Raw genomic sequence first — 24,225 nt, forward strand, 5'->3', positions numbered from 1 at the left:
AGACTCACAGAAATTGTTTTCCTTTTTTTAAAGTTACTGTTGTGTAGTGTTTTTTTTTTTTTTTTTTTTTTTTTTTTACATGAAAACTATAATTTTATTTACATGAAGCAGCCTGAGAACAGAGACCTGGTCTTCCAACTTCTTCCTGACTTTACTGCACCTGTTGTACTGTTAGTTGGCACTCATTAGATCCTTTGGAACAAGTTGGGGGTTGGGCTCACTGTTGAGAAATGGTTAGCAATGCTGTTGAATCCTGACTGATCTACAAAATGATGTGGCATTGGTTCTCCTTAGCAAACATTTCCTGTATGTACAGCACATATGGTCCCTATTGAAAAAATGATACACATAATATGTGTTTACCAGCATGTGTCTTTTTTTTTTTTTTTTTTTTTTTACACACATAATATTTTGAAACCCCTCTTATGTCTCCAGAAAAATTGCAGGTGTAGTGCGAAGAGCTCTTTCCCCCCTGAACTGTGTGAGACCGAGTTGCTGGTATGTTTCATTATCCTCACATACTTGCTTACCTATTTCCTGCAAACCAGAGATGAGAACATTCTCTGTAACCACCATACGGTGATCAAAATCAGGAAATTAACACTGAGACATTTCTACCCTCTGATCCTCAGATGCTCCTGCAGCTGTGCCGGGTGACGCCGCGGTGACCTTTGTAGAGAAAGGTCCAGTCAGGACCCTGGGTCACACTGTCTTGTCTCTTCAGACTCCTTTAATACAGAACAGTTCTCAGTCCTTTTTGACTCTCATGACCTTGACACTCTTGAAGATTACAGGCCAGTCATTTTGTGGAATGTTCCTCAATTTGGATTTGTCTGATGTTTCTTCATGATTAGATTCAGGTTTTGCATCTTTGGCAGGAATATCACAGAAGAGCCAGTATATATCTTTTTCAAAGATTAGTTTTACATTTTATTTTCTGTTTCCTTAGAGCGTTTCCCAAAGTGTATTCTGCGGAACTAGCACCTACTGTGTTCTCAACACCGTGCCACCTCTAGAAGGTAGGATTCGAAAAGCTTTTGACTTACAGGAAGGGGTGGGCTTGGCAGTGAGAGTAATTCCATCATCGTAGTGCAGTGGAAATAGCCTGTGACCAGGCCTTAGGGGATCTGGGTTCTGCCTTTAACTTGCTGTGTGATCTTAGATGAGTTACTTAATCCTTCGGCGGGGTAGCAAAATACTACTCCCTTGTCAAGTTTTTGTGAGGGTTCAAAAAGGCAAAGTGTTTAATCACATGGGAAATTCAAAGCACTCTGCAAATTAGTTAGATACTAATACAATAATTCTATAATTCTAGTATCCAATTCCTGGGACTTTGAGTAGGAGCCATGTGGTATTGTGGGAAAAACCACAGGTCATGTTTGAATCCCATTTGAGTCACTAGCTGCGGCTCCTGGGCAAGTTAATCCGAATCTCAGGTTCTTCATCTGTAAAGTGGGGGTAATTATGCCCTGATGGGTAATTGTGAAAATTAAATGAGAGAACGCAATGTAAAATCTCTTTCTGGATGCCTGATGTAGAGTCCCCACAAATGTTTACTTCATAGTAAATAGTAGAAAATAAGTTTACTTGATCACGTGCTGCTCAAATTGAAATTGAATGGAATGAAGCAGGAGAGGATACCCCTAAATCCAAATTGAAGCAATTGATTGCATACCTTCTGTGTTCCCACTTTATCTGCCTCTATTCACATATTTTAAAATTGAAAATGTAAATGAAACTAAATAGTGAGAAGCTTATTGAACCTGAGTTAGGAGTTGACTTAAAGCCGGACTAGAGATTTGGTGGTATGATTGACAGGGAGAGGATAAACGTGGGCCACCTAAAAAGACAGGGTGAGATTTGACGATCACAGACTCTAAGGAGAGGAAAAGGCTTGTTAAGTAGCAGAACTAGTTATGTTTCCTATGGAAAAAAAAAAAAAAACTATTATATTTTAGTTTTTTTCAACTTTAAAAAAGTCTTTTAGATAATTACAATTGAGTAATTCATTTTGGAGAATTTCTTTTAGAGAGATAGCATACTGATGCTTGGCACATAATTAAGCACATTGTTGCTTAATTAATATTTATTTTGGATGCCTAGTGATTTGAAGGTCTTAGGTTACTGATGGCGGTATTTGCTGCTGTGAGTGCTGTGCTGACTTGAATATAACAATATGTGCTTATGTTTTCCTGAATCAGTTCCTATCCTACTAATTAAATCTAAGCACATAATAATTAGAGCTGAACAGAAAAATTGTAGAGCTTCCTTTTAATTTTACCACTCCAAGTTGTTGATCAAATATATTCCTAATAAGATTTGGCAATTGGATACACTGTTATACCAACTTATTTTAAACAGTTTGGTCTAGAGGTTGAGAGATTAATCATAATCGACTTGATTGAATAACAGTGTTCATAATTATTCACGGAGCCCCCAATTTTTTAAAGATTTATTTATTTATTTATTCGAGAGAGACATACACACATAGAGAGGCAGAGACATAGGCAGAGGGAGAGGAGCCTGTTGCAGGACTCGATCTCGGATCCCAGGATTACCCCCTGAGCTGAAGGCAGATACTCATCTGCTGAGCCACCCAGGTCTCCCATTTCACAGAACCAAAATTATTTAATTTTTTAAATTATAAATCAAAATAAAATGGATGTTATCAATTCCAGGTTACAGTTAATATAGTTATAATTTTCCTTATAGGAGTCAGTAGTGTGTTCCAAGGAGAGGGTTTGAACACATTTTTTTGGATTTAAATAAAGGATTTGGTCATGTGAGTTTTCGGAAATAACACATGAAAACAAGAATTTTACTTTTTGCCTAATTAACTAAGCAAATGAGCATTTTTTGCACGTTTTAGAGAGCTTCTGTTAAATTGTACTATGTTTCTAAAATTATTGTTTGGAAAATATTTGAAGGTTGTCTGGAAAGGATGGTACATTCTCTAGAATTATAGCTGTCAGCCAAGCACATCATCTGTCAATTTCAAGAGCTTCACTAGTTATTTTTATTGTGAAGTAGGTTAGAAAACTATTTTGCAAAGTCATATATCATACACGCATATTTTGCCAGATAATGAAATGTTTTACTGTCTTTGGTTGACACTTCCATGTTGTAGTGTCAGAGTTTAACTATTTGGATTAAATGCTGAGATACAGTTGAAACCAGTAGTACATACTTTACTTTCAGTGGCAACTCAAGATACTGTTAATAGTGTTAGTACTGAGACGAACATTTAAAAACTGGCACATGAATTTATCTAATTATTATATCATTTATAGTTATTCTAAAAACAATGAAAAAGCAGCTTTTAATAAAAAAACAGAGTTTTGTAGAGTATGGCCATGTGAGCAGTTCTTTTCCAGTGTGAAGGTAGAGTTGTTTTCCCATCACAACTGTAACTGGAAAAACTGAAATTTGAAAATACAAGTTGTGAGATTCTGCCTGTTTGAGTTCCTAATATTCTTTCTCTGGTATTAAAATCGCCATCTTCATAATGCACAGTGGGAAAACTTACCCATTGTTATGTTTCTAAAAAACATCCAATTTATATTCAGCATGAACCTAAAATTCTAGATATAGCACAGTTTAAAAACTGATTAAGGGGAACCCATTGGCCTGTCATACTCCTCTTCCTTTTGAACCCATGGCTGCACATCCCCATAAAGTACTATATTTGGAATCTTGATTGAGACAGTGCTTACACAGCCATTCTCCTTTCCCTCTTTAAAAGCCTTTGGACCGATTCACCACTGCCTGATTTGGTATCAGAATAGAAGACAGAGCCTTTTCGGTGGCAGTTAGTTGTGCTGTTGAGTACCTTTCTTTATCTCCACGTGCATGCACATGTGGGCGCGTGCACACATGTATGTACATGTACATATATGTACACACAGGCAGGAGTACACATGTCTATCCATGTGTACGTGTGTATACACATATGTAGGAGTATACACACACAACTATGTTTTATAGCCACAGGACACCTGGGTCTCTCAAGGAGGCTTAAAAGAACAGATAATTAATATCAGGTTGTGATCATAAACATAAAAATAGAAGCTGGGGTTTAATCATCTATTCATTATTGTTCAAAATCACACTTTAAATAATAATTTTCTCAGAGCTATGACTAGTCATACATAGTTCATAGTAAGCCTATTGATTGAGCACCTAGTGTAATACTGTTTTCATAAAAGGCATCCTGTAAATGGTAAAAGGCATCCTGTAAATGGTGACTATTTGAATTGAGTATACATTTTAGAATTTCACCTCTACTTTCAGAATTGTACACATCATGGGAGATTTAAAAAAAAAAGAGAAGAGAATAAAACCTCTTTAGGGGAAGAGAGAAGGGAGGTAAAGTCTCATGTGATTTGGTATTCTGCGCTTTAAAGTTTTATGGCCCATGGTGCCTCCCTTGGGAGGATGAAGTGCAGGGAGCATGCATAAGCACATAACATTACACTGGTTTTATAGAGGGTAATTAATACAGAACTTTCTATGAACACTCTCTTAGTTGAACACTTTGTTTTTTGGTTTCACAGCAAGATTTTTAAAAAGTTTAATTTTAGTTTGCTGTTAAAAATTTTAGATTCTTAAAAACAGTTTTTAAGTTTTTATACTGCTTACAGAAATAGAGGATTGGGCATTATAATTCAATTGGTTGTGTAGTTCATGGACCAAAAAAGATTTAGTACACTAAAATTCTCTTAAGTTCCTCCCTTTAAAATATTTCCACATGATGTAGTAAATTTTTTAGGCTTTATTTCTGTGCCCAATATTTTTCTGTTAAGATCTTTTCCTTGAGAAGAAATGTGTTAATCAGATGAAGCATGTTTGGAGAGGATTTTGTTGTGATTGTAGAAAATTTTTTATTATTTTATGTTTTCACATGTTCAAAAAATAGGCTCTGCTAAACAAAATTACAGTAAATGACTAGAAAGATATATTGTTGTATTTCAGTTTTAATATTATTAACTAATTCCTGTATGCCTCTATAAGGTTCTTTAATTGTAAGGCATTTAAATTTATTGAATGGCAGTAAATTTCATAGGGATTTATGCCTGGAGGAGAATTGGTGATTACTTAATTCTCCTTGATTTAGAAAACTGAGAATATTAAGTAACTTACCCAAGGTCACACAATTATAAAGTAGCAGAACTGGGTCAGAATCTTGGATTCTTGATTTGGAGTTCAGTGTTTTGATTATACCTTTTTATATCAGAATAAGTTATTTTAACTATGATTTTCTGGAGCAAATTCAGTCTTTAGTATTTTCTTGCTCCTAGTATCTGGTTATGCATTGCACTCTTTGGATATTGGGGCTTCCTTTTAGCATTTAAAAAAAAAACAAACAAACTTGGACTGGGTAATTCAAAACGTGGACCTAAATGTGCCAAAACTGGCAAGAGATTTTGAGCCAGGCAAAGAGACTTTGTTACGGGAATGAAACAAGAAACAATCTATGAATGAATGAAATAATACATAAAGGAAATGAATGATCTCTTCTACAAGGTGTCTGGGAAACATTATATCAGGGAGACATGCCATCTTGTCTGAAAGTAATGAACTTTTCTTCATTAATTTAGAAGAGTTACATTTTGATGAAAGACATTAATGAAATAGATATGTATATATGTAAATCAAGTTAATTAAAATGATATGTTTTTAGATGTAGGCTAGAAGGACCAGCCTCTCTATTTACCTAGGTAGCTAACTGCAGGTTTAAATTCTTTGTATTTCTAAGATTTGTAATTTGCTTTTGAAGGGTAAGTCTCATTTGTATTCTTGGGGATGTAGTAGTATTAGTTTATGAATAAAATAGTCATTTTATTATAATTCCTCTTCCCTAAAAACCTTTTTCAACTGGTTAATAGAAGATTTCTGGGTTTTGTGAGGTTAAATCCTGTTGCAATTTGGATGTACTTCATGGAAACCTGGTGGGAGAACCTTGAAAAGTAATGTTCTGTTTATGGGCAGCTGCTGGGATATTCCCTGTTCACTCGCTTGTCATGGAGCAAAAGCTCGATCTTACTTTAGAGCCTCTTGACCAGATTCTTGCTGCCACCTGTCTGATCAGTGTGTAAATGAGCTCTGTTGACCAAGAGGAATGGCCCTCTTGGTCTCACCGTGACCAGACTAAGCTGCCGTTTCTGACCTTGCCAGTATACTTAAAAGGAGATTTTCCTCTATTATTTTCTCTGAATCTATTGTTTTCTTCTTTATAGATGATCATGGGAACAGCAATAGTAGTCATGTAAAAATCTTTTTACCGAAAAAGCTGCTTGAATGTCTGCCGAAATGTTCAAGTTTACCCAAAGAGAGGCACCGTTGGAACACTAATGAGGTAGATAAATTTCTATTTTTAGGGGTATAATTATTTTAAGGGCAAAGTTGTGAGGTCATTTAGCACAGTACACTACTTTTTATTAGTTTTAAAATCAAAATATTGCACTAGGGGATTGTAAATGAGAAGAATATTTAATCTGGGTTTAACAGAAACCAACGTTTCTTGAACTATCTCTAATCTGCTTGGCCGGTGTTGGAAAATATAAAATGTGCACGCTGACTTACTAAGATAGCATGAGTTACTATACTTGTATTCTCTTGCATTTTAGCGTCTTGCATTTGGTGGTTAACTCTGCCTGCATCTCAGATAAACGCTAGTTCTTATGTTGTCATGAATTAATAAAGAGACAGCCCCAGTGTTCCACAGAACATGCAGCGTCTTGACAGTGTGAAGTTTCTGTAGAGTTGGTGAGGGTAGGCTTCTTATTAGCAAAACAGCTTTCAGTCTTCTGTGATGATAAGAAATTGCATGGAGAATTGATGGGTTTACCTTAATGATAGGAGTTTTTTAAATTAAGAATGGAGGCTGTATGGTAGATTGTATATTTGGCATCCAATTAGAAGATTGGTAAAGTAGAATGAATGAAAGTATCTTCTTGGATGATGTTTCTTGTTTTTGGTAAATCTTAGTCTGGGAGTCTTAATATTAAGGTGGTTTGCTTTGTCATCTTTTTAATTTTGAATTCTGAATATTTCCATTTAGGGTAATGCTCATTTAGTGTGGTGATGAGAACTCGGTATGCTCCATCAATCTGGGACTTAATATTCCTTGACTTCAATTGATTGTGATTACTGGTTTTCCAGAGTTGGTGTAAGGCAGTTTGTGTTGCTGTTTAAATATAACGCCCTGCTCTAAATCGGGCCCTCAGTTTTGTTGAAAGACACAAGGAGGCAATAGTGCTGCCTGCTTATTACCCTTATCTTTCTAAGGTGATTTTGTTTTAACTTCTTGACCTAGAGTGCTTTTATTTTGAGTTTTAAGAGGTTATATGGGTGAAAGTCTCTCTACTTTAATCCTAGTTTACAGATTTAAATCCTCCTTAGACCCTCATAGCTTTGATATGTTGTCTCAACTGATTTCATATTTCTTTTTAAGGTATGTATATTTTGGTTATTTGCATAAATTATATTGCCCCCTTAGACAGAATATTGTTATGTTGATGAACATTAGCTAGTGTAGAGGCCTGTTGTTCTAATCAGTCATTGATTATTTTAAACATGAAAACAAAGTAAATATGCTGAAAATTAGTTTTAATCATAGACCATTGCTCTATCAGCAAAATAATATGATTTGGGAGCCATTTGGTAGGTCATAACTAGGTCATGAATTACTTAAAAACTCAGTATGTTTCTTAGCATTCTCTGAAATATGGATCTGCTACTTTACTATTATACAGTAGTTCCAGTTTATTTATAAATGAAACAAAACACGTGATTGGTATATATTTTTTTCAATATTATGTTTTCTGTGAAGTTGGCAGTTTATATTTACTTATGACTTGAAATTATATTTGAAACCAGCAAGTGCTTAATTAAAATTTGTGGTCTTTAGGATCTTCTGAGGCTGGAGTCACAGTATCTGAAGCTCAGTTGGTAGACTGTTCAGATCCTTGCACGGGACTTCACCTTTCACGTATTTACCTCTGGTTTTGACATGTTCCACTTATAGTTCAGGTACATTATAAAACACCTAATAAAGAATTTTTCTAGAGGATGAGATTAAAAGGGAAATACGGAGCTGTTTTGTACTTCTAGGACCCTGGGCTGCAGAATTCCTCGGAGATCACTGGTTTAGGTTGCAGTGTTAATGAAAGTCCCTGTCCAGGGAGGAGACTGCAGCCCCCTCTGTCTGGTGAAACATGAAACTGGGGGCTCTGAGACACATGGATTGTTGTGTGCTAGCTGCCACTGCTGCTGGAAACGTCAGTGAACAAAGTATGTTCCTGTGGGTGGTGGGAGGCAGGAGGGGTGGCTCGGCCAGCAGGGGCCAAGGCTCACACCCTTTTCCATGTGACCCGTTCTCTCAGTAATTTGTCAGCTGCACACTGACAAAAACTCTTAGGAGAGAACTGAATTTAAAAGTTGGCCCATATTTCATTTCAATGTAGAGGACATGGGCTTGCTCTCTTGTTTATTTTTGGCTTTAAGAAAAAATAGGGGAATCTTGGTGACAGCTGAAGACTTAGGAGTCCTTAATTCTTTAGAGTATTATGCAGTGATGGTAACCTGTCTTTTTTTTTTTTTTTTTTTTAAACTGGCTTGGATAACAGGAGGAACCAAACAATCAGTGCTTCTGTTGAAGCAGTTCCTCCTTTGATCTAGTGGGTATTGGCATTTCCCCACATTTCCCTGCACACAGACATAAGCCTGAAGGAAGCGAACTTCTGCGGACTCGTCTCACTGGGGCCCTTGGTCCCACTCATGGCAGCGTCATGCTTAGGCAGAATGCCCATGAGGTCTCTTGAATTGCTCAGAAGACTTAAGTGTAGCCATACTGCCATTAGTAAGGGCCTGTCTCCTGCTGGGGTTGGAATAGATTGCTGTGTTTTGGTGGAAGACCAAAATGTAGTCGTTGGCTTGTATTTAGGAGCAGTGTTGTACAAAAACTGCTTTAGATCCCCCTTCCCTGGAACAAGGTGCTCTCCCTGGGAGGGGTGTGAGGTGGGGGAGAGCAACAGAGAGCACATCTGAGTCCCATTTTCCGTGTCACTCTGTAGCATATGTCCACAGAGCAGACTGGTGGCTGGAGTTGCCTCTGTGAGGTGTCTCTGTCTCCCATGCTCACTCTCTGCTGGATGTGTTCAGCTTAGTTCTGGAATATCTATCATGTGACTCCTCCATACTTTTGAGAACTTCCTTTACTGAGACCTGTAGTGTAATATTTGTGATTATTTGAGAAAACCTAGCTTTTTTACAGTGTATTCCTTAAGAGGTGGAGAGTGAGATTGTGCCCATTCAGGTCTTGCCATTTATCGAGCCCCTGTTCCTTGCTAGTGGCTGGGTACTGTGTATAATTACTTCTGAGCCTTTTGATAACGTTACAAGATATGCAGTATTATTTCCTTTTAGTGATGAGGGTGTAGTGGTAAAAAGTAGTTAACTAATTTGGTCAAGATAGCACTCTTGTTAGGGCCTGTCTCTAAGCTTAATTTCTTGTACGTTGTTTACTAATTCTTAGGAACGTTCATTCTGTTGTAACATTGTCTTGGCTTTTAATCAAAGACCCGTAACTCTTTTTTTAAAAATTTTTTTTAAAGATTATTTATTTATTTATTTATTCATAGAGGCACACAGAGAGAGAGGCAGTGGGACTTGATCCAGGGTCTCCAGGATCACACCATAGGCTGCAGGCGGCGCTAAACCGCTGGGCCACCGGGGCTGCCCAGACCCGTAACTCTTAACCACATTAGTGTACTCGGCAAATCCAATCTGTCATTTAATTTTGGATTAAAAAGAGTTAACACAGGGGATCCCTGGGTGGCTCAGCGGTTTGGCGCCTGCCCCTTTGGCCCAGGGCACGATCCTGGAGACCCCGGATCAAATCCCACGTCGGGCTCCCGGTGCATGGAGCCTGCTTCTCCCTCTGCCTATGTCTCTGCCTCTCTCTCTCTGTGTCTATCATGAATAAATAAATAAAATCTTAAAAAAAAAATAAAAAGAGTTAACACAGGATTGGTATTGTGGGTTCATATGCAAATATTTGGTGAAGCTGAAAGTCACTAAAAAGGAAGACTACCGGGAGATAAGGAGGTCTTAGGGCCCAGCTAAGGAACCTTTCTTAATGCATTGGGATAGGTAAAATCTCCTGCCCTTCTTTTTTTTTTTTAAATTTTTATTTATTTATGATAGAGAGAGAGAAAGAGGCAGAGACACAGGCAGAGGGAGAAGCAGGCTCTGTGCACCGGGAGCCCGATGTGGGACTCGATCCCGGGTCTCCAGGATCAGTGCCCTGGGCCAAAGGCAGGCGCCAAACCGCTGCGCCACCCAGAGATCCCCTCTCCTGCCCTTCTTAAATGTTATTTGCAAGTGCAAAATAAATGTATTGTCTAGAAACAAATCCATTTGGATTATGCTTTCTCAGCCACACAAAGCCTTCACCCGTGTTCTTGCAGGTGATAAAGTTGGGTGATGATGATGGTGGCAGTAATTATGGCAGCCAGCATTGACTGAGGATGTACTGTGTGTGAGACACTGGTGGGTCCTTGATGTGAATAATCACATTTACTCCTTAAATTCATCTTATGAGGCAGATGTGATTTTCCTTATGGTATCAATGAGGAGATCTGAGCCACAGAGATGTTAAATAATATGGTAGCCCAAGAGTGGTGGACTTTGGACTCTAACCTTGTAGCCTGATTTCGGAGCCCATTCTCTCTCCAGTTCTGTCCTGAAGAATACTTTCAAATAGACTTTCTCAAGATCTTGTAGCTGTTTAGTGACTTCTCATCCTTTTGTTTTATAGAATTTTTTTGCTTATTTATTTATTTAGATCTTCAGGTATTATACATAAACAATGTATTTTTTTTTAACTTAATGTATTTTTACATGAATTTTTTTTTTTTTTTAAAGTAGCACCTATTTCGGGGTGCCTTGGTGGCTCAGTTAAGTGTTTGACTCTTGATCTCAGCTCAGGTCTTCATCTCAGGGTTGCGAATTCAATCCCCCGCATTGGGCCCCACTACTGGGTGTGGAGCCTACTTACAAAAAGGAAGAAAAAAGCACTCATTTCTTAGGGAAGTAGTTTTGATTCTTTTTTTTTTTTTTAATTTTTATTTATTTATGATAGTCACACACAGAGAGAGAGAGAGAGAGGCAGAGAGATAGGCAGGGGGAGAAGCAGGCTCCATGCACCGGGAGCCCGACGTGAGATTCGATCCCGGGTCTCCAGGATCGCGCCCTGGGCCAAAGGCAGGCGCTAAACCGCTGCGCCACCCAGGGATCCCGTAGTTTTGATTCTTTTTTTTTTTTTTTTTTTCCCCGTAGTTTTGATTCTTAATGAATATTAATATGTAGGCTCTGGATGATGAAAAAAATATTAAAAGTAGAAATTTTGAACCTGTGCATTACTTGAGGGTTGGGCTTGATTTTTATATCCAGTGTAGGGGAGAAACAATGTATTAAACAGAGCAAAAAAAAAAAAAAAATAAAAAAAAAAATAAACAGAGCAAAATTGTTAAAGAACCAGCTCTTATTCCATAATCAGTTTGGCATTCACATCTTTATTAGGTGAACTATTATAAGGTTTCTGCATTTTAAGTTAATATTTTTAAGGCCCAGAGCCAGAAATAATTATGCTAATGCAACTTTCTGATTGCACAAATGACTATTCATAATTACACATATTAGTACTCCATGTATGTTGTCCAGACTGAAATTCTTTTGTTTAGTCATTAATTAGCTGTTTGACTTAAAATACAACTACTGCATTCCCCCAGTTGCTGGATCTGGATTTTAGATGGCATTCTTCCATAGCTGAACTAATACACCAACAAACCTTTTGTAATGAAAATATTCTCCTTAAATGTTCAAATCACTTTTGTGTGCTACTGTTTTTGCACTATTAATGCTCTTTGTTTTTGTTTTTCCTCTAATACAAAGTTTCTCTAGAGTAAATAAACAAAATAGAATTCTAGTTTGTACTGATCTTTAAAAAAGTTGCATCAGACGTTTTCGATTGATAGCTTTAGAGATTTTCATATTAAATGCATCTTTTTTAATGGTAAAAATGTCTGTGTAGAGCACATGTAGCTATCCACTGGTACATTCTAAGTCATGCCAAAGAACCCGGAGGAAAAAACCCTAAGTGTAATGCTTTTTATAGGGAAAGAATTACCTTTTTAAATCTTAAGTACTTTTTTTTCCCTTAATTTTTTTATATTCAGGTAAGAAAAATAGACTTTAAGACTGTGAGATTTATGAAATTAATATTTCAGTTGTTTTAATAAGAAGCCACCTTCTCAAAATTTTAGTCATTTTTTGTGTGTGTATGTGTGTAGGCATATATTCTTTAGTGTTTTTTGTGTTTTTAATTTTTCTCTTGGTAAACCTTAGAGTCATAGTTTTAAGGGCTGTAATTTTTTCAGTGATTGGTTTTTCTAGTATATTTAATAAGTTATCTTTTTGAAATACAGACCAACATTTTGAAGGGGATCATTTAGCACTCTTCAGACTTCCATTATGCAATCTAAACAGAAAAACATTAGCATTATGAAGTGAGTGAGGTATTTGGTCTTGATGACTCAGAAGGCTAGTTAACCCTGAGGTTGGCCTTTGTTCTCTGTAGCTTTTGGCAGTGCTAACAGTTTGGTCTCAAGTTATTCTCTGAGTCCAGGTGGGGCTCTCCTGTTTAATTGCAAATAGGAAAGTGCAGATATGAATAGTACCACAGAGAGTCAAGTTTTAAGAGGAATGCCATTTGATTTTTGAATATGATCTATGGTACCAAATTTCAAATTAAATGTGATCATTTTGTAGCAGTTGGGTTAACTGTAATTCCTCTGTTTAACTTAGTAGTATGAGGTCAGGTGAATGGATATTAAATCCAAATGAGCATACACCTGTCTATCAGACAGCCTGTGGTATCAGTTTAGCATTGGTGGTAGCAGAGGCAGATTGGATGTATTGAAATGCTGGGGGTAGATGTAGTTCCCCACCTGTTGGGGGGAGACAGGTGAGGAGAGGTCGAGACAGGCAGGTTTAGCTCTGAGAAATGGCAGGAGAAGCAGATCTTACTTGCAGAGAGTAGAGTAATGTTTTAACATTTGAATAAGATGTTAAGGAAAATTTTCCTTAAAGGAAGAAAATTCCTGTGGACCTGCCTCAGTTTTGACCCCGGTGATTCTTATTATGTGGTATTATTTCAGAATATAGCACTTAGAAGAATACTTGGCCCATAGTCAGTGTTCAGTAAATATTTGTTGCAAGAATGAAATGTGTAAAAATACAAAAAAAAAAAAAAAGTCCTCAGTATAAATTTCTGAGCTTTTGGAGTTCTTGTTCAGTTATAAAACTCACACACACATATATATGTTACATAAAAACGACTAGAAAACAAATAAAATTTATATTAACAGCATTAGTTCAATGTGATGGATGATGTTTTGCCAAAACCAACTTGTCTCTTGCAACACGAATATGATAGTGACTGTACTCAGGCAGGATCCTTAGAATTTGGCATGTGGCAGTGATCCCACCCCTCTCCCCATTGAACTATTTAGAAACTGATTTTGGCTCAGCAGGCATTTTTCTAAGTCCATTGTTAGGCCTTGGAACAAATATATGATTTAGTCTGAAGTTCACTTCTGAATTTTCTCATTAGCCTGAGAACAACTTAAATGGCTACCCAGGTGTTGTAATCACAGATCACAGACTTGAGCAGTGGATCTGTGTGTTAAAAGAATTGGTTATGGGTTTTATTTTTTCAGGTTATAAATTAAGATGTAAAATGAAAACTTCCATAGTGAACTCAAGGACCACTGATCTCCTGGAAGGGATACACAACTGGCAATCAGGAACTGGTTCTATCTAGTTGTGGCTCTGCCACCAGTCAACTGAGTGCCAGGTGAGCCACAGTCTGGGCCTCTTTGGAGTTTTGGGTGATCGTGCTAAGTGACCCTTAGAGATAGAATGATTGTGCCAAGTGACTCTATGCCGTGAGCCGCGTTCTCCAGTTTTGGAGGCCAAATCTCTGTTGCTTTTGCACTGTTGTTTGCAGTCGGACACTCAGGGCAGGCTTGGGGCCAATTGGTGTATGTGTTTATTTATTTATTTTTTGCCGTTAATCATCCTTTATTTTTAAAGTGTATGATTCAGTGGTTTTTTAGCATAGTCTACACATAGTTGTGCAGCCATCACTACCATGTAATTCTGGAACACTTTTATCACCCCAACAGCTCAGGTTTTCCATCTCTCTGGGCTTGGTTAATAATGTCTTATTATATAGGAAGCCCTTTTAAAGTACAGATGGCGATAGTGGTAGGTGCAGGCTTATTCTAATTTTTGTGACCTTATTTTGAAGAGGTGGCATGAAGGATCATCTCCACCTCCCCCTTTCTTTTTCGTTTCCTTTTTGCCTAAATACCTGAAAATAGCAGAACCCCAAAGCTGAATGTCATAGTGTACCTACTTACCTATGTACTTGCCTGCCCACCTTCCGGTCTTTTTAATACTACCTTCCAAATGTTTCTAATGATAAAAAAGTCTGTTATCTTGGTGATGATGAAGTTCTGTTGAAGATTTTAAGAGAAGTTCCTAAAATATAATCTTAAGTTTTCCAGTGTTAATGCTTTTTAGAAAGCTGGAAAAAAATGAAGAAGAACAAACAAAAGAATCCTTTCTAGATGTCTGAGAAACTACAGATGGGCTGGGGTGGATGTGATGAAGATAAATTTGTGTTTGGGAGAGTGTTTTCTCTGTAAGGGAGAATATTATGGGCAGGACGTATGGATTTCATGAGGCTTTCTCGTATGCTTCCATGCTTGTGTGTTCTCTGGTCTGGTCAAGGGTGTAGAGTTGAAATCAATGTAGAGCCGAAAGAACCTGTTGTTTACATTTGCTGGGGCTCTGGGGAATTGGACAAGATTGAGCAGATGTGTGCGTGTGTACATATACATGTGCATGCAACCAGGTGGGGCAGCTGTAGTAGAACCGGGGTGGAATTCTAAGGCAAGCTTCATTTTGCCTTGAGTTCATTTTTCTGTGATTCCAAAGGAGTTTATGGGAAAAAAGAGAAGGTTCCATGTCTGAGAAAACAGGAAGCTGAAAAGTAGCTTGACCTGGGCTAGAAAGTAGAGTCCTTTGTGCCAGAAGTCAGAGGGAGCGTGTGGCTGAGGGATTGGCCTCCACAGGTGCTGCAATAAGAGCACTTGGGTGTAGGCCACACATTCTACTTTTTGTTTACCTTTTTTTGTTTTTTATTAAGGTTTAATTTTTTTTAGAGCAACTTCAGGTTCTTAGCAAATTGAGAGGAAGGTACAGAGAGTTCCTTTACAACCCCTGCCTCCAAACTTGCATAGCCTCCCCAACTATCAATGCTCCCCCCCCCCCCCCAGAGTGGTACCTCTGTTACAATTGAGGACCTACATTGACACATTATCATCACCCAGAGTCCCTAATTTATATTATGATTCACTCTTGGTGTTAAGATGTCTTTTCATGGCTTGCTAGCTCATCTCTTTTTAGTGATGACTAATACTTTACTGTCTAGATGGACCATGGTGTTTGTCTGTTCATCTACTGAAGGACTTTTGGTAGCTTCCAAGTTTTGGCAATATTAAATAAAGCTGATATAAACATCTGTGTGCAGGAATTTTGTGTGGAGATGTTTTCACCTCTTTAAAATACCAAGGAATGTGATTGCTGGATCATATGGTAAGAGTAGGATTAGTTTTATAAGAAACTATTAAACTGTTCTTTAAGAGTGTCTGTACTGTTGGTACTCCTGCCAGCAACAGTGAGAGTCCCTATTCCTCCACATGCTCCCAGCATTTGGTAATGTTGGTGTTCTAGGTTTTGGCTTGTTCTAATAGGTATGTAGTGGTATTTCATTGTTTTAATTTTCCTGAAGACACATATATGGAGCATCTTTTCATATGCTCGTTTGCCATCTGTATCTCTTTGGTCTGTTAAAGTCTTTGGCCTATTTAATTAGGTTGTTTTCTTATTGTTGAGTGTGAAGAGTTCTTTGTGTACTTTGGACAACAGTCTTTTATGAGATGTGCTTTTGCAAGTATTTTCTCCCAGTCATTCTCTTGACTTTTTTTTTTCATAGGATAGAGGTTTTTAATTTTTATTAAGTCAGTTACTTCTTTCATGGATCCTGCCTTTGCTGTAGTAATGCTACACAGGTTAGCTAGATTTTCTCCTGTGTTATCTTCCAGGGGTTTTATAGTTTTGCATTTTATGTTTAGGTCCGCATCCAATTTTACTTGATTTTTTTGTGAAGATATAGTTCTAGATTCTTTTTTTTCTTTTTTGATCTGTGGATGTGCAGTTCTTCCAACACCATTTGTTGGAAAGACTGTCTTTGCTCCATTGTATTGCCTTTGCTCCTCTGTCAAAGATGAGTTGACTGTATTTATGTGGGTCTATTTCTGGGCTTTTTCTTCTGTTCCATTGATTTATTTGTCTGTTTCGATAGTACCATACTGTCTTCATTATTGTAGCTTTATAGTAAGTCTTGAAGTTTGGTAGTGTCATTCCTCTGACTTTGTTCTTGTCATTCAGTATTGACTCGGCTCTTCTGGGTTTTTTGCCTTTCTGTGTAAACTTTAGAATCATTTTGTTATTTGTGCTACCCACAAAATAACTTGCTGAGATTTAGGTTGGGATTACATTGGATCTATAGATTAAGTTGATAAGAACTGACGTCTTGAGAATAAGTCTCCTTGTCTGTGAACATGGAGTATCTCTCCATTTATTTACATAATTCTTTGATTTCATTCACAGAGTTTTGTAGTTTGTCTCATAAAGATCATGGATCATGTACATATTGTTAGATTTATGCCTAGTTATTTCTTTCTTTTCTTTTCTTTTCTTTTCTTTTCTTTTCTTTTCTTTTCTTTTCTTTTCTTTTCGCTAATACTGTGTTTTACAATTCAAGTTCCACTTGTTCATTACTGGTATATAGGAAGGTGATAGACTTTTCTACAACTGCTTTTTAGCTCTAGGATTTTTCAGAAGGCCTAACATTTGCAGTGCAAACATCTGCTCTGTTTACTGATGCATCCAAAGCACTTAAAAACATTGCTTGGTATGTAGTGGGTCTTCAGTGACCAAAAGCCTTTTGAAAAAAGAGGGACCATCAGTCTGTATATAACTCATGCCTAAAAGTAGTTCCCTTTTAAAGAAAGGGTGGAGAGCATTTCAGGGAAGGGGGAAAGTCCCAACACAGAAGGTCAAGGACAAGGTGGGAAAGGCCACACCTTCTCCGTTTTCTGGGTGTAGGGGACAGAGCCTATTCAGAGAAGCTGGCCAAGAAGAAGGCTATCCTGTTGGAAGCTGAGTTCTTATTTAGAAAGAGCTGCAAAAACCACTTTCTTCAGAAAGAGGAGAGAAAACACTTAAGTATATTTACCTTTTTAAAAAGTTAAAGATTGGAGAGAAAGAGGGACAATGCCATTTGCTTCCCGTTTCTGAGAAAGGATACATTAAAATAGCTTGAAATTAAGCAGAATCTATAAAATTGAGGTCAGAGTAGAGTCATTTCCTATTTTTCCTGTCTTTAAACCATGTAGTGACAGACACCCCTTTCCCGGCATCAGAAGACAGTTGTTAATGTGCATGCTAGGGTTATATTTTATTTTTGTATTGTTGAACATTTAAGCTTCCTAACTCTAATTGTTTTATTTAAGAATCAGTTTTGTTAGATGCTTTCTTCAATCATTATTAATCAAAATTTTTATGTATTTTCCACTAATTTTTAACAGTCCATTCCTCAAGCAATTCAGAGAGCCTGCTGTGGGGTGATTATGTATTTCTTATTTTATAAATGAGGATGGTGAGATGTAAGTGTTTTAGAATTAGCATGTAACATCATCTAATATACTGTATAATTCACTTTGTTTAATGTGTATTGTCTGGCTGCCCCTGTTGGACTGTGAGGTCTGGGTGGACTGGGGTCTTCATCTGCTCTTTTTACTGATAGATCTGAAGAGTTTGCTTGTTTGTTTATTTATTTATTTATTTTTAGATTTTATTTATTTATTCATGAGGGACACAGAGAGAGAGAGAGGCAGAGACACAGGCAGAGAGAGAAGCAGGCTCCATGCAGGGAGCCCGATGTGGGACTTGATCCGGGTCTCCAGGATCAGGCCCTGGGCCAAAGGCAGGTGCTCAACCGCTGAGCCAGCCAGGCATCCCAGATCTGAAGAGTTTAAAACAGTACCTGGCACATAGTGGGTGTTTAGTGACCAATGGATGCGGTTTAGGTTTGCTACTCAAGTGTGCTGCTAATACTTTGTCTCTGAATTCTACAGTCTAGGTTAGTAAAAATCATTAGTAGTGACAAACAGATCCATGGGAGGTACCCCTGAAAAAGTTGTGATGTGGAGAAGAGCAGAGTGTGTGCTCCCCATGAGCACTCGGGTTCCCAAATCCATGAAAACAAGGGTTGAGGCAGGAACTCAGTTCTTACCTCAAACTCAGCAGTCAGATAAGTAAGTCACCCCTGTCCAGGGCAGGAACAGGAAGGAGTGTGAATCAGGAAGCCAAGACTCTCGTTGTGGAGGAGCTCTTGCCATGTGGGAAATGAAACCAGGGAGAGGGAGGACCCTCCCATCGCCACTCCCTTGCCCCTAATTCACACAGTTCGGCATAGGTAGAAAGGTGGCCAAATCACCCCAAAGTCTGCCATGAGAAAGAAACAGTTGACTTTTTGATAGATACCTCTTCAGATGTTTTTCTGTGGTGATGTGTCTGTATATTTTATTAACTCAGAATAGGTTTATTCTGTATGTAGTTTTGTAATCTGTTTTTTTCTTAATATGTTGTATATATCCTAGGGCTTTTTTGACAGTGATCCATAGCATCATGTTTATTGACTGCACATTAGTATTCCATTGTATTTCCTGCTATCAGTTATGCTTACCAGTATTTTTGAGGGCCTAGTATGTGCCAGGTACTGGTTGAGGATAATGAGGATACTAGATAGAAAGTTCCTGTTCTTTTTTTTTTTTTAAATTTTTATTTATTTATGATAGTCACACAGAGAGAGAGAGAGAGAGAGAGGCAGAGACACAGGCCGAGGGAGAAGCAGGCTCCATGCACCGGGAGCCCGACGTGGGATTCGATCCCGGGTCTCCAGGATCGCGCCCTGGGCCAAAGGCAGGCGCCAAACCGCTGCGCCACCCAGGGATCCCGAAAGTTCCTGTTCTCATGGAGTTTATAGTTTAGAAGGAAAGACAAGAATTTCAGAGAGTGCTAAGAAGAAAATAGAACAGGACACTGAGGTGTGAGTCCTTTTGTTGGATGGTTTGACTTTCTTAGGAAGTGAGCTGAGATCTGAATGATGAAAGAGGGATAGCTGCTTGAGGATCTAGGGGAAGAACACTTGAGGCAGAAGGAATAGCAAGTACAAAGGCCCTGAGGTAGGAACGTATTTGGTTTGAGGAACAATAAAAGACATTTTTTTTGCTGGAGCAGAGTGGACATCTGGAAGGTGAGATAGGTAAGGTAGGCAGGGGCTAGCTCTCAAAGTGTCTGGGAGTCATCAAGACTTGCAATTTTATTTTAAGAGTAACAGTAAGTCATTGAAGGATAAGCTCTCAGGAAGTGAGTGACATAATATGGATTTTTTTTATTTTCAAAGTCTTTTTCTGGCCACACCGTGGCCAAAAGGGGAAGCAGAGAGACCAGCAAGGAGGCTGTTGTAATAACTGGCAATCTTCGTAAGAGTGAGGGTGAAAAGTGGGATATGCTTTGGAGTTGGAGGTGTTAGGACTCGTGGGACTGGACATAGGCGGTAGAAAGAAGTTAAGAAGGATTCCTAATTTGTGGCCTTAGCCACAACCTTGGTGCTGGTGCTTATAAAAGACCAAAAAGACTGAGGGAAGGGAGGGTGGGGCTGGATCAAGAGTGCTCTTTTGGGATGTATTGATTTTACCATGTCTGTTAGACACTGAAGTGGCAGCATCGAGTAGGCAGCTGTCTGGGAGTCTGAGAGAGGTCCTGTCTGGAGATCTAAATTGGAGAGCCATTAGAATAGATGAGATCACCCTGGGGGCAAAAGATATTTAAGAGAAGGGATGAGATAAGCCCTGAGTGGAGCAGGAGGAGGCAGCAGAGCGAGGAGTAGTGGTAAACCACACAAGTGTGAGATGGAAGCCCAGAGAAAAAAGTGTTTCAAGGAGGAGGGTGTATCAGTTTTCTTTTTGCTGCTGTAACAAATTACCACAAACTTGGCATCTTAAAACAGCACAGATTTATTGTCTTAGAGTTTGGTAGGTCAGATATCTGACACGGGTCTCACTGGGCTAAAATCATGGTGTGGGCAGGGCTGTGCTCTGTTCTGGAGGTGCTAGAGAAGAATCTGTTTCCTTCCTTGCCTGTTCTACCTTCTAGAGCAATCAACATAGCTCTGTCTTCAGAGCCATCATCAGACCATAGCGTCTCTGACCCCTCTCCCATTGCCACACCCCTTTCTCTGTTTCTGACCTCTCTTTGTATCCTGCTTCCAGTTTTAGGGCTCTTATGATTACATTGGTTCCATTGGATAACTCAGGTCAATCTATTTTAAACTCAGCTGATTAGCAGCCTTAATTCTTAACTCCACCTGCAACTTTGCCATGTAATACAACCTATTTCCAGGTTCTGGGGATTAGGATGTGGCTATCTTTGGGTGGGGGCATTAATTGTCCTATCACAGAGGGGGTAATCAGAGGTTACTGAGAAGTGGAGGAAAACGAGGATGAGGTCACCATTAGATTTGGGCACCTAGAGGCTCTTAGTAACCCAGGTGGGTGGTTTCAGTGGCATGGTGGGCGCAGAGGCCCCTGTTGGAGTAGGGGGAAGGGCAGATGGGTGAGGGTGTAGGGGCTGCAAGTGTTAGTGATTTTTTTTTAATGTATTTTTTTTATTGGATTCGATTTGCCTGCAGTTGTTAGTGATTCTTGATGGGAGATTTCCTGTGAAGGAAAAGGAATTATGGCTCAGTGTGCAAGAGAAGCACAGAGCACGGGTCTAAGAAGGTGCAGAGATTCAGGGAAAACTTCTGAGGAAGAGTCTGAGTCTGGTGTCAGGTGGAGTGGGTTACCTGAGCCAAGAACCTGGAGCAAGACCAACAGTTGGCTTATAGCGTTGGAGACACCTGAAAAAAGAATTAATATGGTTATTTACAATAAAGTAGAACATAACCCATGTCTCATCTGCATGCCCCTGGGTCAGTGGACAGAATGTTTGTCAGCAGCTCCTACAAGGTCCTCACCCCACCACCCTGTCAGAGGCTGTTGTCATTCCTTCCGTGGTTGGCCAGATCTCTGAAGTCTGAGTAGAATACCTGCCTTTTATTCTTCGTGGACCCACTATGGTTTGACCACAGCTCTGTGCCATAGGGGGAAAGTGAGTCTTGCATGCAGCACAGAGCTTAGTCCTTTCCTGCCTTGGTTTTTTTCTTTCACTTCATTGTGTTTTAATAACATTCAGATGCAGTAGTATTTACTGAGCAGTAGGCTCTGGGCAAAATAAGCCTGAACCACCATATCCCTGCCCTGTTGGGCTTGCATTCTAGAGGACCCATCTTATGACTAATAGGTGTGTCCAGAGCTGTCATCTCCAGGAGACAAGGCACCGAGTTTATGTGGGCTGCTCTTATGGGGCTCTTGGATGCTTTAACCAGCTGGTGGACCTTCTCTTCACCTCATCACTTGGCCACCTTCAGCAGCAGGCCAGCGTTTCCTGCTGCTGGCAGAGCTCCTGCTCCTTACCTGCAGCTATCCACAGCTACTCACAGCCCCCCTCACTTCCCTAGAGGATGACCCAGTGCTCCTCACACCCTTCTTGGAGAGCCCTTCCCTGAACCTCCATCCAGAGGTATACTCTCTTCCCTTTTTTTCTCATCCAGCTTAAATTCCAGAGTCCAGAGTATGTAATCACTTTCACACATGCCCTTAACTTTCCTGCCCTTCTCTCCTGCTGTCACACCCAACTGGACAAATCCTGTTCCCAGTGAATCCTCCCTGTCTGCTGGCTTCTGTGTGCCTGCACCCAAGCAGCTCAATGTTGCTGGAGAAAAATGAGGTAAAAAAATCAGGCTTCTGTTTCTGTCAGTTCTTGGTCACCAAATGAGCACTTAGAACCACCCACAGTTTTCTAGGATTCTCCACCCACTAATCCTGTTTTGACTTCATGACCACTTCATACTTTCTGAGTGTTTCTCACCAGACCACCCCCTTTACTGTCACCACCACTGTTGTCTCTTAGCTGTGGAACTTCTTTACTCCACCACCACTTCCCACCAACTGAGTCTTCCTAACTACTGTTGAAGGCCAGTCTGGTCACAAGAGTGCTGGGTGCCAGCCCCTCCCCCTCTCAAGGACTTTAGTCCAGCAGTCATCCTACATTCTCCTGCATCTTCGGTTCCTCCGTTTCTACCAGATTGTCCAGGTTAACATCCACAAAAACAGCGTCCCTTTCCATCAATAACCCCATTTTAAAATCCTCAACATGAAAATTTCTTAAGAAAACAATCCACTTATTTCCTCTGTGTTCTCACTTTCCAGTTACTCTTTAATTCATATATACAGGGATGCCTGGGTGGCTCAGTGGTTAAGTGTCTGCCTTCCGACCCAGGGTGTGATCCTGGAGTCCCAGGATCGAGTCCCACATCGGGCTCCCTGCTTGGAGCCTGCTTCTTCCTCTGTGTCTCTGCCTCTCTCTCTCTCTCTCTCTGTGTCTCTCATAATAAATAAATACAATCTTAAAAAAAAAATTCGTACCTACACCCTCTACCCCTGCCGTAGTGAAACTGCCCATTTTTTTCCAACATCGTATATTTTGCCAAACCCAGCAGACACCCTGTAGCCTTTTGACAGCCCTTCCTTCTCCAGACCTTTCTCTGTGGTTGTGATTGGGCATCTTCTGGGCGCTCCTTCCTCTAGGGCCGCCGCCTCTCTGTTCCCCTAAGCCCATCTTCTCATCCAGTCTTTTTAGGGTCAGGTTCCCCCAGGCTCTGCCCTGCAGTGTCTCTGTTCACATCATGCAGTATCTTGAGTGACACCACTCCTACACAGCTCGGGATACATCTGTATGTCCCCAGTTACAGGCCCTGACTTTTCCACAGATGCTTATGGACACCTCAGGCAGCTCATCCTCAACTGAACTCTGGATCTTTCCCTAACTCTGCTGACTGTACAGTAGTCCCTACTCTCCCTCTTTCCCACCCCCAGATCGAATGCGGCACCAGATCGTACCAGGTCTTTCCCTGCCACCTGCCCAGGGCTTTCTTGGGCTTTTTTGCTGTGGAATGAAGAAGCCTGTGAATACCTTCTTGGAATTATTTCTTAGAGCAAACTATTTATGGGATTACAAAGGAAACCAATTGCATTGAAATGGTTATCAAAATCTTAATAAAACACAGATCTGAAACATGATATGACAACATGTATACTCCTTAAATGTTCTTAAATAACAAGATCTAGTGGTGGGTCTGTAACTACCATAAATTTGAAGAAATAATAAACAGAAATGATACTTCCAGTCACAAGATTGGTAATTGGGATGAAAAACATCCGAGATGTACAAGTCACAGGTACAAGCTGTGTTGTTGAGGTTTGTTGCTTATATTCATAGTTAAACAAAATACTGCATTTCAGTTGGAGTTTAGTGAAATAAGGATATATTCTTTTCTCATCCAAGTTCATAAACCCGGTTCTGTCTTTGCTGTGACCCTTGCACTGTCCCAGTGCCACCATCACCACTGTTCCCCTGGACACCCACAGGAACCTCCCATGACCCACCCTTGCCCCTCCCTTGCCTCTGCTCTAGACCTCCTCTAGTTCATTCCCCCACAGCAGTCAGAGTTACCTTCCTAAAATAGCGAAATGCGAATCAAATCATGTTTTTCCCCAGCTTTACACTCTTCAAGTGCTTTCCACTCTTTCGTGGATAGAAATTTAAACAGATGGCTGACACTCCCTGCTCAGCCTGGCTACCCTCCCTCTCCAGTTTCATCTTAGGCCCTCTTCCCTACATTGGTAGAGCATCAGCCATGTATGTGCTTTCAGCTCTGCAGTTGTGCCTTACTCTTCCCATCATAGGACCATGGACCATGCTATTTCTGCCTTTGTTGCATACTGTAATATATTGCTGCATGACCATATTACCACACACTGAGTTCCTTTACACACTCTATGTTTCCTGTCTCACAGTTTTTGT

General features: G+C 39.6%; 1 protein-coding gene across 1 annotated transcript in view; it reads left to right on the plus strand.

Moving 5' to 3' along the window:
- The window catches only part of CAMTA1 (calmodulin binding transcription activator 1), an 849,138-nt gene that overhangs the window by 27,566 nt on the left and 797,347 nt on the right, over positions 1-24,225 (plus strand). The window contains 2 exon segments of the mRNA XM_025427290.3: positions 950-1,019; positions 6,237-6,355. Coding sequence (XP_025283075.3) covers positions 950-1,019; positions 6,237-6,355 — 189 coding nt within the window.

Source organism: Canis lupus, chromosome 5 (assembly GCF_003254725.2).
Source record: "Canis lupus dingo isolate Sandy chromosome 5, ASM325472v2, whole genome shotgun sequence".
In the NCBI taxonomy this organism is placed as follows: domain Eukaryota; kingdom Metazoa; phylum Chordata; class Mammalia; order Carnivora; family Canidae; genus Canis; species Canis lupus.